The 15,280-nt window shown below is 43.6% G+C and overlaps 1 protein-coding gene across 2 annotated transcripts in view; it reads right to left on the bottom strand.

Moving 5' to 3' along the window:
• Positions 1-203: 203 nt before the first annotated feature.
• The window catches only part of LOC139222694 (RAS guanyl-releasing protein 2), a 33,967-nt gene continuing 18,890 nt past the window's right edge, over positions 204-15,280 (bottom strand). Inside the window, exons 9-17 of one of the 2 annotated variants that reach the window (XM_070854537.1) lie at positions 14,989-15,270; positions 12,397-12,471; positions 11,989-12,111; positions 10,660-10,775; positions 10,421-10,562; positions 6,111-6,147; positions 3,331-3,489; positions 1,926-1,988; positions 204-1,275 (exon numbers count right to left, since the gene is read on the bottom strand). In XM_070854537.1, coding sequence (XP_070710638.1) covers positions 1,930-1,988; positions 3,331-3,489; positions 6,111-6,147; positions 10,421-10,562; positions 10,660-10,775; positions 11,989-12,111; positions 12,397-12,471; positions 14,989-15,270 — 993 coding nt within the window. In that variant the 3' untranslated portion in view covers positions 204-1,275; positions 1,926-1,929. The remainder of the gene's footprint in view (positions 1,276-1,925; positions 1,989-3,330; positions 3,490-6,110; positions 6,148-10,420; positions 10,563-10,659; positions 10,776-11,988; positions 12,112-12,396; positions 12,472-14,988; positions 15,271-15,280) is intronic. The other variant, XM_070854538.1, reaches the window with a different exon arrangement.

Here is a 15,280-nt window from a genome sequence, read left to right as displayed (position 1 = left end):
TTGTGATTCCTAAATGAATGCTAACTTGGCATGCTACATTAAAAAATAAAGATTCCTCAGCATGTCCGTCCAGAAAATAGAGCATACAAGGCAGAAGCATGCAGGATAAAAACGGCAAAATACAACTTGCATCAAAACAGATTCTCAGGGAAATAATATAATATTTATACACTGCTGTCAAATGAAAAGCCTCATTAGTCCAGTTTGGTATATAATTGATTATTTTATTTTTACTGACAGTCTCAGAACTCCAAAAGATGGAAGGGGGGAACCAGCGGGAAGTTATACATTTCCCTCCTCTCTGCTGTCAACATATTTATTGGGGAAGATGAGTTCTTCATCTGACAGCAGCATACACTGTTTCTGCTACATTCACAGTACTGCAGGAAGATAGATGATCTATCAGTGCACTGGTACAAGACAGTACTGTATACTGAAAACCACACAACAGCAACAACTATAGGACAGTTACTGATATTCAGGTAAACATGACAAAAATATAACATTGTTCAAAGTCCATCAAATTATAACTGTCATTTCAGCTGTCTCTCTTTTGTTGGCAAAATGGCATTTTTTTTTGTCATCGCACTTCAGACGAGCACCACGAATCATCAACATTTTATCTGACATCAAAATTGGTCCTATTATTGGTCCGCTGAAATGTATTTTCAGAAGGAGATGGTAAACAATAAAAAAGCAGAGCTCCTCTGATAAAGAAGACAGTAGCTTAGTCTGGGTGGCAGGTTTACATTCTTGGCAATCACAGCACCTCTTTTATGTTTTAAAGAAAAAACAGTAGGCAGCCGTTCCAATGTGTAGCAAAATGTGCTCAAATTATAAACTCCACTGACTTTAACATTCCACCGAGAAAATACAATTTTGTGGATTTTTTTTTTTTTTTTGGAATATATAGTAAGTTTTACAGTAACACTCTTGGCCGACAAAGAATCAAAATGCAAACATTTTACATAGACATCATATAAAGACATTCCATTCACATTGGTCGTCACATTCATGTGAATTAGCTGGAGTGGAGTTGCTGCTGCAGTATGTGTCCACTGTGTGGCAGCATGTGGGTATCCTGGCTTGTGTTCAGTGCAATTTCTCCCCAGTGTCGAGGGCTGTAAAACTGACATACTGTTGCACATTCTGTATGTGGCTCCCGACAGTCGCTGATTTGGCTTCTTGCACACCGACCGTAGGAGGGATTCTAAAATAGAGAGCTGGAGACTGTCCCTGGCCTGTTCATCAGCATCACACTTCAGTTCAGGGCTCCTGCAAAGGATCACGACACGACGACTGACACATCCAGTAGTACAGGAACACATCTACATGAAAATACCTCAGCCATGTGATGGAAGTGCAGATCCTCCGAGAAAGCCCCACACTGACTGCGTGTCACTTGGTTTCTGGTAATCTGACTAAGAATAAATTGGCTTGGGGATGTGCAACAATGAATTACAAGATCAACTGAAATGGTAAAGGGCCTGGGGGTGCCCATAATCACAAGATAAATCACAGGGAGGTGCAGGATGACAGGAAAGAACATTTCTCTGCAGCAAAAGTAGGTTTAGATTTTCCCTGTTATCTTAAATCACTGGGTTTTTTTCTTGTAAAATGCTGATTGGTTTTTTACCTCTGCAGCCCTTATATCCAAATTAAACAATATGAGAAGAGATGACTGAGCTGTGGTTGAGCCATGGCGTGGCTGTGTTTTGAATGGTTACAAGTCAAAAAGGTTGGTAGTTGCAGCCGCGATTTATTGATCTCTTTATTCGGATAGTCCAATTTTAAAGGCACAGGTCAGTTCATATGTTGGTAAATATGAAGCTACAGCCTATAATTGATAGCATAAACGCTTGGCTCTGTCCGACGGGAACAAAATCTGCTCGCCGGTACCACTAGACAAAGTAAACATCTCTCACCTGGTTATAGGTGGACATCGAACACTCCTTCCTCCACCGTCTCTATGTCCTCTTCAGCAATTACTGGAAACGGACAGAGTGAGGCAATGAGGAACAGAATGATCAATAAAAGAAAATTCAAAACGCTGCCTAAAGCTAATGACATGTGTGGCCTTTGTCTGTTTACCATGCCTATTCATTTGCCTCGCAGCAAAGCCCATTGATCCAACAGATTCACACTGATATAAAACAGAGCCAGGCAGGGCACCATTTCTGATAATGTCTAATGAGAACACCGCATCTATGAGTCACTGGCCTCGCTGTGGCAGGCCAATCACATCTCCATTGCAAATTACACTGCATTGTTTGAGAATATCTTCCAAATGTCAGCGCCCCGCATGCTTGGAGGAAGACAAAAGCACCTCTCAAAAAAGTGGAGGTGTTGAAGTGGTGACACAAAGTACTGGAAGCGGGTTACATAAAATTCCTCTATACTCTTCTGAGAGGATGACTGCATTAGACTGGCTTGGAAAAGAAAATGATATTTTTCTGCCAATGTTTCTGCACACTTTAGGATAGTGAGGGTGTTTTTGATGAGCATGTTGGCGTACTATATAATGTCCTTCCTTAAATCAAAAGAGCTAATCAAACTATCCCATTATGCATGTGTGTCATATGGAAAAGACAGCAGCTCCACACATAAAAAATACCATTAATAGTTAACTACTAATAGTTAAATGTGTCATCAAAGACAAAATACTTGCATGAGACATAAATATATCATTATTCCTTGGAGCGTGATAAATTATGCATATAAAAAGCACACAAACAAACGTCATGATTTGTCTCCATCATTTTCAGATCACTGAAAATATCACGATCTCTGCAGCATGTGATTTGTTGTAAAGCCCGTTTTAGACCTGGTGGTCATGTGAGAAGCTGGACGAGGCCTAATGTTGGTCACAATGATCTCAAAAGGGGCTTCATAATTATCATCAATACTTATCATCAAGGTTGGTGCTTTTACTATCAAAGTCGTTCCCACGAGACATTTGCAGATTCCTTGCTAAGAATAATGATTTGTCTGATGTTTTTTTTTTTTTTTTCTACAAAACAGCTCATTGACTTTAGATCTATTCCTTCTCCCTCATTGTAAAACCTGGATTCTGTGTGGTGTAATCTGTGAGACACATGCTGGTGTTTTACACATAGGTGTCAGGTCTTTGTGTGATGTCATGCGGCTACATGTGTTAAACTGAGATTTAGACCTTCAGAGTCTGCAAACTCAAACATCAATGGTCTATAACAATGAGCAAATCATATTTTTGAGTCAAAGAGGACTTTAGTTGCATTCACTGCTTTGCTCTAGTTCTGCTTTAAGCATTTTGGCCAAATGAACCATCAGAGTGTCCCATGTGCCGCTCACCTGTGTCCTGCAGGCTGGGCGGGGTGTTGGCAGGTGGAGGGAAGCTGTAGGATCTGGCCTGGAGGGCCGGCGGCGTCTCGTGGCTGATGCTCTTGGTCCTCTTCCGGCACTCGACGGCCAGGCGGCTTCGGCAGGCCTTGTGGCAGTTCACCCCGCAGGCTGCCGCCGGAGAGTTCATTTGAGGGGAGAGGGACGGCGGCAAGGAGAGGTTACGGGAGAGGAGTAGAGGATGGGGGTGTCGGCGGAGAGGGAGGGAGAGCCGGCGAGGGAGCAGGCGAGATGGGGAGAAAGGAGGGGAGAACCAAGAGCGGGGGGAAGATGGGGATTTGGGTGGAGAGAGAGGGTCAGACAGGGGGACGGGCGCAAACGGACACATGGGGGCAGATGGAGCGAGCGGTGACGGGAAGGAGCATCTGCATGCCGTGCAGGCACACACACACTGGCACACACCCACAGTGAGGCCAACTGTGCCCGACAACAACTCTGTCAACCAGCGGGAGTCTAATAGGACGGGAGTGATGGGTCATCGAGCAAGGCATCACAAAAACATATGAGAAACAAAGAACCTGAACACACACACGCTCACACTGAATAGCTTCGTCATGGTGGCCAAAATGTACTTTCTTCTTGATATTCCTCAGTGTTTAAACTTTAGAGAAGCTTAACGCTTTCAACAAATGTGCTTGTGAATTAAAATGCCATGTCATTACCAGGTGTATTACCCTCTTCCCCCTTTATACTTAACAAGTGCTTGACTTAATTCATGATGAACCGCCTACCTCCAAATATTGAGGCAGAGGCAGCTAAAAATCTTATAACCGTGCACTTTTTTTCACTTGCTCGGGGGCCCTATAGCACACCCAGAAGGGCTGGAATGATCCCTAAAGTGCCCACAACAAGTAGGGGCTGCAGGCAGCAGCTGGTTAGCATTCTGTAGCTTAGCATAAAGAGTGGAGACAGGGGGAGCCAGCTAGCCTGACTCTGTGCAGTAGTAGATTCAACAGGCAAGTATAAAAGTGGTGATCATCTCTCAGCATGTCAGTGAATAAGTGTGTTTGCCAAAATAATGAGCTGATGATTTAGACGCTGTGATATCATGCGCCAGCTGCATCGATATAGAAGTTAGAATACTGGCGTTGTGACAACACACCCAATTCAAAGACACCGGGATGCCTCTCATATCTAAGTCTAAATAAGCCAAGTGCTGCAAAACACACACCCAACTACACATGCACACATTCGGAGCTCTCAACACACTCCACTACTGCACTGCAGAGGGTGATTCATTTCAATTATGTCCCTGCCGCTCTCTCTACCTCCCTGAGTACGGGCTAACAATGGTAATGGGGATGAATGGCTGTGGGGCTCTCTCATTGACTTCCTGTGGTCTCATTAATGCACTGGAACAAGCCGGAACACTCACACACTCCCAGTCTGACTCGGAGACATGCACTCCTCCAGATATCCTCTCCAGAGAGGAGAGGAGGGTGGGTGGTTTGGGGGTGTGAGTGGGGTATGTGTGTGTAAAGTTTTCACCTTCTTGCCCATTTTTTTTTTCTCAACAGCAGCAATCATGCAAGCATGTTTGTCTTTTAAAAATGTGCTATCATCACGCTTGGTGGAAGTAGAACAAGTCTTGCTAATTAAGAAATCAGACAGTGATACAATAAGAATCTTCTTCTTCCTCCTCCTCCTCCACACAGGGTGCAGGGAGCAGCGAGCACTGCTAGCAACAGACCTCAAGACCTCAAAGGCCCCAAGGAGCATTAATTACTCTGGTTGCTATGCAACTCAAATGTTTAATGAGAACTTGCAAGCTGTTAAATAAGCGTTAGTTAGCAAACCTGAGATGAACATGAATGAATGACGAAGCAGTTAATGTTGAGAAAAAGAATGGACGAGAGAGTTTTTCAGGAAAGCAGCAAAGAGAATGTAAATATATAACATCCTCTCTGACCAACGAGGACGCTGCTTACAAATTATTCTAAAAAATCATTGCTCGTGCAAGCAAATAACTGGACAAAAGGTAAAGGGGCACACCCACAGGCAGCCTTGTGCTGCTAACAGCAATGGAACCTAATTTGTTGAACAGTTAGCAAAGCAATGAAATCCTTCCCATAATAATATATATATAAATATCTGCCCACTCTAACATCTCTAACTCTCAACTCTGAGCTGTAATCAGTCACGTCTTGAAAGACTCCAGCAGATGGACACTTGCATGATTTTCATTTCGGATTTGGCACCATTTCCAAAGTTTTGGCTTGACATCTGGATGGAAACATATGTAGTGTAAGTTCTTTAGTGCACTAAACGTCTGCAGATTATCACTACTTAATTTGTAGACCAACAGCGTCACATCCACAGAGTGAAAAGAAGCGAGCCGAGCGTGTTTTTGCAGCTAATGACCGTCAGGATGAGAGGAGGAGGAGGAGGAGGAGGACGGGAGGTGTGTGTATGTACATTTGTAAAATGAACCAGCTTCTTCAAATACTGCTCTAGTGGGAGCCTTGAGAGGGCAAATAACTGTGTATTGTGTGCAGTGTGGTCTCAGCTGATGGAGCTTCCCTGGCTGTTGGTGAACAGAACCTTGCGTGTGGACGTCCATTTCTGTGTTGATGACATTTACTCAGCGCTTCAACTTATCTACAGAGGGTGTGTGTGTGTGTGTGTGTGTGTGTGTGTGAATCGATGGTGTCAAAAAGACTAGCTAATTCTTCTAGATGGAACACACATGCGCAGCAGACATAGAGTCAGATCCAAGCGAATTGCTCTCTTACCTTTACACTTGTAGCCTTGCTTGTAGAAGCCCCATATCTACAAGGAGATAGGGAGAGATGAAAGGGCATCGGAGTTGGTTGTTAATCAGGATGTGCTCCCATTTCCATGTAATGTTAAAATCACCAGGGTGATGCAGCAGTGACAGAAGGTAGATGCTTAACGTTCACTACTGTAGGAATCTAAATATTCTGTGCTGCCTTTTGTCAACACAATGGTTACACTGTCAGCAACTGCATTTTCAGACATCAGTTAATTATACTTTGTAAATTACATGTAAGTTAAGCAGATCATACAGTGTAATTCATGCTGTGTGGTAAAAAGATAATTTTCCATACTAACATTCTAAGTACAGTAACGTTTGCACACGTTTGAAAGGGGGAGTCCAGCGTGGGCTGCTGCAGTAAGAGGAAAGCCTTAATAGTATGTGCTCTACTGGTTTTGAATGATTGACTCTATTGGCTACAAATCCTCAAAATTTTACATCTTTTTCCTATTTCTCAGACGGGTCTCTCCAACTCCAGCGTCAGCTGCCGAAACAGCTCTTAAATAACTTGAGTCTGCACATGCCAGCCGCCTGTGAATGCAGCACCGAGGAGAATCTTCAAAATAGTAAGTGCTCACGATTGTAATATCAAACAGCTTGACACTGTTATGCATTAGCTGTCTCGGATCAAACCTCTAAGCTGTGATGAATGGTGAACTGAAATGAGGGCAAACTAATAACAGTCTGAAAGGTACGGAATGAATAATAATAAATCTGAAAATGTATGCTTTGGAAAATGGTTGGCAGTAAAGAGGAAGTACACACAATTAGCAGTTAATGGGCTAAAAGATGTTAAAACACCCATTTGCTTCCCTTCTTGGCGTCCCACAGTGATGCACGAGTGAAGGCTGGAAAAAAAGAAAGAATGAAGAAAGGTGCACAATGGAACAGAGAGGGATGTGGGGTGAGATAAAGACAGGGGGAGAGAGAGGAGGTTGGTGGGACACAGGGGGGCGGAGGGGGCCCAAGATCAAGCGGGACGCAGGGAGCGCACAGACAGTGGGGGGAACAATGACATGAAAGAGCCGAGCTGGAGATCACACACCGCACTGGCACATCTGAGGAGGCACAAAATATCCTGACCTCTTCACACACACACACAAACCTACATGCAAACACGTACACTCGTAGATGCACATACACACAAACAAAGACTCACACACAGGGGGAAACCGTGAACACAGCCAGAGGCTCTACAACAAAGAGAAGTCAGTTACGAGCAGAACATCTAAACACAGCTATCATCACAGCTCTGCCTACACTGACTGACCTTTGCTGCCTCTGTAGACTGAAAAACATAATGCACTCCGAACAAGAGCTGGAAACACACAAACGTGCTACATTTCTTTGACGGTTTGTTGTAAGCGCTCAGAAATCTGTGCTATTTATCCAGATATGATTCAGCACTTAATTGCACATCCTGTAACACTTTTATTCCGCTCTGAGGAGAGTTCCCAACTTGACATTCGCTAAATTTAGCTGGACAGTTTTGGCATTGAGCTACCACCACTTTTGGAGAGTGATTTAGAATGCGTGGACAGGGGATGTTTCGGTGCTTTGTCAGGAGCTCTTTGACATATCAACCGTTATCGGCGTTGGGGAAGCACGAAATGTGCAAAGTTTGAACCTCATTGATAAATTATTATTTAGATAGGCTCAAGAGCACTTCATGCTCGACCTTTTTCCCTGTCAGAAGTTTGTTCATTCAACCTCGCTTTTGTTGGTTCGTCTTCAGAGAGCTAGCAGGCCAGTTGGTGAAATGAATTCACAAGTAAATGCAAGGCTTTATTTATCTATTCCTCTATGAGGCTTCAGCTTAGCTTAGTATAAAAACTGGGACTTCTGTCCAAAGTTCAATTAAATGTACCTACTAGCACATGTTATATTTAGTCGAGTCATGTCGTCATCATGAGGTTGCTGGGCAACCAGCACATACTCACTCCGCCTGGTCAAGAAATCCTCCACACCCCCCACACCCTAACTCTAACCCCCCAGTAAAACCAAACCTTTGTTTTTGAATGTAATTAGTGACCTTTAGAGGTGCAGGTAGGCACATTTCTTTTACTTTTGACAGAGCCAGGCTCGCTGCTTCCCCCCTGCTACCAGTGTTTAGGCTTAGCTCGCTGTCTCCTGGCTGCAACGTAGCTTCACATCTAACAGACAGATATGAGAGTGGCATCAGTCCTCTCATCTCGCTCTCAGCAAGAGAGCAAATAAGCGTGTTTGCCAAAAATTGTTCCTTTAACCTCTGAAATATGCAAAAAATTGCAGCCTGTGAAATATGAAGACTCCTCTCTCTCCTTCAAATCCCTCCTCCACGCTGCACGCATGGCCTAAACAGGACTGAGGAGATTCAGTGTGCAAACTGAGGACTTAGTGCGCATATTTCTGCCATGCGGCTGACTAGACAAATACACATTGCTACAGACACAATACAGAATGCTGTATGTGTTTAGCTGAAGTCTCAGAGAGTGAAGAGAGATTTGTTTTGGCACGTCTCTCTCCGGTGCCAAAATCTGCAGCCTGCCAGGATAAGGTCACCAAAACATGTCCATGGGAGGTTTGTTTGTGCCGGTTTGCAGTACGAACATGAATGCGCCAAATACATAAAAGAAAGCTTTCTGCAGTTTGGCCCTGGGAAATCTTTCAATAGGTGTGATCACCTAAAAGAACAAACAAAGACACAGCTTGATTTTTGCTGCATTATTATTATAGGACAGACTGCGTAGACAGACGGCCTGAAAAGAATGTGCGACTGTATTAAGACATTTCCCCCTGTCAGAATATATTCAAATATTCTATTTTTCAAGTGGAGTCTTTGTCACACTGAATGAGCACTCCTGCAGCAGAAGACAAAACATGAGACAGGTTTATGCTCTTCTTCCTCTGATTCTACGAAGCTAAACAGTCAAAAGCCCAAAGAGACTTGTGCATCACTCTCTGCAATCTCTCTCATATAAAAGTGCTCTGAGCCTCCGGCTAAAAACTTGCTGTACTCTCCAGAGATGAAGAGGGAAAAAAAAAAAAGCTCTGTGATGCTTCTTCACACTTTGCGCATTTAGTTAAACTCATTTGTGTGCCGTTAATTAGGATGTAAGGCTAAAGGTGGCTGCAGGCGAAGCACAAGATTATGAAAATCCATGTGAGATGCCAGGGGTGAGTGAACTCTGCGGTGTTTACGGGACGCCCGGCTTGGCTCGGCTTGTGCGGCGCGTTTGAGACAAGTGCTGAAAAATGGACTGCGGGAAAATATTGTTTTTGTACAGGAGCCAAGAGGAAAGCACAAAGCAGGCAGAAGAGGAAGTGGCTAATGTATCTAGCTCTGCCACACAGACATATTCAAAGGAAGACACACGCTGCCAGAGTCCTTATCTTTCCCTGCTCTCTATTCTGAGTTTCCCCTCATGATGGTTTGAAAATGCCAGAGCCTCCCCTGGAGAATGTGTGTGTCTAAACGTATGCTCCACTGAGCATTAATGACACGGCATGGATTATATGAACACATGAAGTGCTCTGTAATCACGTCATGATTTATTTATGACGAACTTTACTTTTGAGGATTTCGCTCTCTACCATCTCTTTGTACATACGGAGTATCCAGAAATGAATGGGATGTCATCTCAACGTCTGCAGTTCAATATGAGGACCCTATTCCTGTTCTCATTACAGCTGAGTGCTGACTCACTGTCTGTGTCTAAATAACAGAGGGCTCCTTGGGGGACTTTGGGGAATGTTAAGGGCCAGAGGACACACACACACACACACACACGCAGATGTAACACTGCCGCAGAGGAGGGTTATCATCTCGCCCAATTACCTTCCTCCCATATTTCCCAGACTGCAACTTCAGCAGTGTGTGGCTGTAGCTCAAAGTAATTGGCATTGCCCTGACCTGACAGGAAGAGCCTCTGAGAAATGGGCCTATCACCCGCCGCCGGCGACCGTCGAGACAAATAATGAAGTGCAGATAGTCTATACGGCTGCATGGCTGCGGAATGGCAATGTGAGCCCAGCTGACCTTTGACCTTTTTAAACAAACTATGACACATGCCATCGACTGGGTGAGGGAAGAAATCAATGCATTTGAAAACACAAAGGCAAACACAGCAAAGATCAATATTTATTTAAGACCTTTACGGGAGCCTGAGCGGTTAATGAATCCAACATATAGACGATGATTTTGTATTTATAACAATCTTTGAACATATCGCACGCACAGCTGGAAATTGGATTAGTGTCCACATGCAGTATTAGGAGTTTACTCACAAAGCCGGCGCAGTGCTCGCAGAACGTGGGCTTGACGTAGGTGCTCTCAGTAAAACTGTGGATGAAGCCCATCTTGCAGTTAAGCAGAGAGCTGGCTTTCATAAAGTAGTCTATCATCTCTTCTCTGCTGATCTTCCCGTCTCTGTGAGAGGAGAAAAAAAAAAAAAAACCCCGATGTGAGCACCGCACAAGACAGACCGGCTCAGTTTGTCAGTTTGTTTGCGTCTGCAAGTGCTCACTGGTTCTTGTCCAGTTCTCCAAACTTGCTGAGATAAGGGAAGTTGTTCCTGATTGCTTCAAATTCATCTCTGGAGATGTGGCCGTCGCCGTCTGTGTCGAAGTTCTTGAAGACCGACTGGGGACACGAGGGTTGGGAAGGTTCATCGTGAATTCTATTTAAGTACTCAAATATTATGCAGATAAAATGATTTCTATCATCTTTAAGCACAACATTGGCACCAAAATACAAATTGCATCCATGCATTTTTATGAATTTTGTTTTCTGTGCATGCTGTTTCTCACACAAACAAATTGTAGTGGCATTTTTAAGGTTGATTTTGACTTGAAAACATTTAGATTTTGTGGTAAATGATTTGAGAATGTGAATAAATATAAAATCAGTAATTAGACTTTGATTTAGGCCCCGATCTGGAGGACCCTGGCAGTTACTGATCACAGAATATGAATTAATCACGTTTTCAAGTGATACATGTGCAAACGTTCCGTTTCTTTTACGTTACTTAACAGATATCAGAGGAACTGGGCCACAACCAGGAAGCAACACGTACCTTCACTATTAAAAAAAGAAGCAATGAATCACTTATCTGTGACACGTAAGAACATAATGTAATAGTGGCACATGCAGAGAAGTAATGACTCAGCTACAAGTTTAGCTAACATCAGCCAAAATAAACTACTGGTCATGACAGAATAAGCGTGGCTGGAGCGGCAAAGCTCGTCAGTGGGCTGAACCGGACTTTTAATTTCCATTTGTTTGAAAATGGAACTATTTTATGCACCATATTACAGGTTTAGAAAATGCTGTGTCTGGTGTTGTCATACGTACTAATGATATACATTTAAAAGTATAAGCCCGGTAGCCACATGGTTGGGACTCATAACGTGTTGTCATGTCCTCACACGTCTCTCCCCTCATTCAGTGTCTGCATCTTAATTATCAACTGTCCTAACAAAAACATTTCAAAAATATGATCATAAAAAAAAACTAAGAAGAATAAAAGAAAATCCTGATGGGTAGCCTGTGTTATAGAAATCTTCCCACTGGCTTAATAGTGATTCTTAACCCGCAGGGAACCATATCATTTTTCAATTCCTTGGAAAGAAAATTGAGTTACAAGGTTTTCAAATGACTTGTCCTTGGAAATAATGGTGAAAGATTACTAACAATTTGGCCAACGGCCAAGAGCACTTTGCAGTTATGTCAAGATGGTGGTGCTGAGGATAAAAACAGATAATTCACCCTTAGCCTCCCAGCGCCATCACACCGGGCCCCACGGGTTATAATTAGCACTGATAGAGGGGAACGTTCTCGGGGCTGAGAAACTCACCTCCACCATCTTCTCTATGTGTTTCTTGATGATGGTCGGGTCGGCGCTGGGCTTCACCGACACGGCCCAGTCATCGATCATGGTGGGCTTGGGGTCAGGAGCGGGGGCTGGGCTGGAGTTCTGCTACAGCCGATGAGAAACCATAGAGATCAATATGAACCCAGGGAAGCAAAGGCTGTCATCTTACAAAGGAGAGGAAAGACAGCTGCTGCACCGAGGAGCAGTCGAGGGTTACTGCAGTGGATCAAAATGTCAAGTCGGAGGCAAAACAAAGATTTTCAACATGAGTCTAAAAGCATCTGCAATGGTGTGAAACTCGGGACCATGACAGGAGTGGAGTATAACACCGCCAAATATGGGACATTTGAGAACAGGCCAGTACGGGACCCAAATTGTACATCTGCTCACCGCTGGCTTGCGAGGTTCTCTCTGTAGAGACATCTGGTAGATCTCCTCCTCCGTGTGGTACTGGTCCAGAGACACCTGCACGGAAGCAGTTCAACACTTAGAGAAGGTCACAGAATTACGAGCACCATACCAAGTGGTTGAAAGCTCTAAAAGTGGACCTTTAACTTTAGATTATTATGTACGCAGCAGGAGCCTCTCTTCATTCTGACCGTCCACCACGAAATAAATACATCCCTGCACAGCTTTCAGGCAGCAATTTAGAAACCCAGTCCAACTGCAAACACCAGTGAAATAGACACAGACTGACCAAATAAGGCTGTTGTGATCGCTGAAACAGTTGGCAGAAGCATTTCAGCTGAAATTACCATGAAAATGATCTGCTGTTGGATATTGGTAAACATATCATTATTGTGCGTCCCTCACATTTTAAGCCCATTAGAGTCAGATTATGCAGTTGTGTTGCGGACGCTACAGCAAGACTTGAAAGGAAGTGAGTTTTTCAGATTCCACACGCTTAGATTTTCTAGGTTTTTAGCACAAATGCCTTGTCACACAGATCATTATAGGAATTTTCAAGTAGAGCCATCCATTACATGAACACAGCCCCCTATGGCACCAGATTATTTTTTTTTGCTCCCGTTAACACATCACAGCCAACTGCTGCTGCCCTAATCGTCCACTGAATCTATTGTCGGCTTCACATAATTTTCCTCAGAGCTATTCTCTCACTGTAATTGCATTTCCTGGGTTTCATTGAGTTGAAGTGGTAAGTGCAGAAGGAAAAAAAAAGGCTTTTCTTGTTTGGCCTTCAAGTTTTGTGGAGTTTTCAGAGTAAAGGTTAACTGCAAATTGTTCACCGCATTCGAGATGATAAAACAGGAGTCTCCCTCCTTTGAAAGGCTGATGACTAAGACTCGAAAAGGAGGAAAACAGTATTTTAAAGTAGTGCTTCTTGCTATTTTTAGTTCTCTACACAGGCATGCCTGTGTAGCTTCATTATTTTGAAGGAGTTATTGACTTTCCTTCCATCTCCACGCTGTGAGCCAAGCAGGACTCAAGCTAGATCAACTGCAATAAGCACTGGCATAAGATAATTGGGTATTGACTCTGTCCAACAAACTTCTCTGGTGCCCCTCGGCTCCAAAACCCGTCAAGTTGTTTTCTGTCATTTCCACAGCAAAAAAGCACGCCAGCTGCAATCTCACACTAACACCTGCCGCCAGATTGAGTGATTGATCTCTTGGGATTGTTTAAATTCAGAAAGCTCCCTGAGTCAAATCCAGGAAACTCTTATCTGCATCTGCCAAAATGTACTGACACACACACTCTGGGTTTAGTGTGAAGTGCTGTAACACCACCTCAGCTTTCATGCTGAAGTACAAGCTGAGATCAGTTTTGCTTACTATCCCCAGTCTTAGAGCTCTTACTGAATATAAGATGAAGACTCATCTGGCGATTCTGCCACAGAATGTCCTGATTATTTAGCGCCAACTTCCTGTTGGTATTTTGTCATTCCATGTAATATAAATAGAGGGAGAGAGAGCAATGTTTGCCAGGCAAGACAGGAAAACAGTCTTTGGAAATACTGTTCTGAGGAATGTTTACACTTTTACAATTAAATAGCAAAAGAATCCAGCATTGCAACTAAGAGAGTATATCAGTAGAGGTATATCAGAGTATCACTTCCTATGACTGTGTAGTAACGTGATCTCTTAAGTAAAAGGCCTTCCTGCAAAAGTATTGAGATATAAAGGGGAGATACTGATTCCACTGAGATCCATTTGAAAGCCAAAGCACTCTGACAGCCAAAGCCCTTCAGCCTTTTATCAGGATGCAGGAGCTGATAAGAGGTTTGAGCGCAGGTTCACAATTCAAAGTTCGGTGAAGTTCAACAAAGAGATGCTGACACAGGGGTCACAATTCTTTTCCCTGAATAAAAGTAGAATTCTAAACAATGGAGACGGCTACCAGCTAGCTGTTAAAGTAAGCGACCAAAGATGAAATGAATTGTTTAATACTCTGTATCCCTGAATATTGGTATTAATCTTATTTCTTTTCATTTTTACTTATTGTTAAAATAATCGAGTAAAGTACTCCTCTTACCTCTACAACTTCTAGCTTATCATTTTCAGTATAATCACCCATTATCATTATTATCAATATGATTCAGTATAATCATATTCTGACCACTCTGGACCGTATCTCCTTGAAGGTTCATGCTTTCAACGCTTTGGTTCCATATAATCTCTGGCCTTTGTCTGTTTGCAGATTTTGTCCCAGCTGGCTTCTGTCCACCCGCCAATCAAATTACAGCACAACTAATTCTGTGTATCAAACAGCCTGCCTGTCACACTGGCTGGACAAAGTGTTTGTCCTCCTCAAAGTTTTTCCTCCTACTTCACTGCTGTCTGTTGGTTAACGAGTGCTTTTGAATTCTGCTCACTTCCCGATGAATAACAAACCCGCAGCACCTGATTCAGGTCCCAGTTTTACCAGACGCAAGCTGTTGTTTGCAGGTGCGTCTTTAATTCAAGCCAAACGTTTATCTTGGACACGGCACATACATTCTGTGCAGTCTGTCCGTGCACTCACAGTAAGCAGGTTGAGTAGGTCTGTGTTGGCGTCGATGTTAGGCGCCGTGGTCTGGATCAGCGCCAGCTCTTGGAGGATGGCGTGCAGCTGTTGGGCCTTAGTCAGGTTGACCCGTGTCTTCTCTTTGTCGGCCCAGTCTGGCAGCGCCACATGCACGGCTATCAGGTCTTTGAGGTGCACGCCGAGGATGGGGAATCGAAAGCCAGTGCACTCGGAGAAGCGCTTGCGGTATTGACTGTAGTTTCCACATGATGTCACCAGTTCGATGAGGCTGTTGAAAACCTGCAGGTTG

This window comes from Pempheris klunzingeri, chromosome 23, assembly GCF_042242105.1.
Source record: "Pempheris klunzingeri isolate RE-2024b chromosome 23, fPemKlu1.hap1, whole genome shotgun sequence".
NCBI classification, from domain to species: Eukaryota; Metazoa; Chordata; class Actinopteri; order Acropomatiformes; family Pempheridae; genus Pempheris; species Pempheris klunzingeri.
Note: the sequence above shows the minus strand (reverse complement) of the source record. Positions and strands in the feature narration are given on the sequence as shown.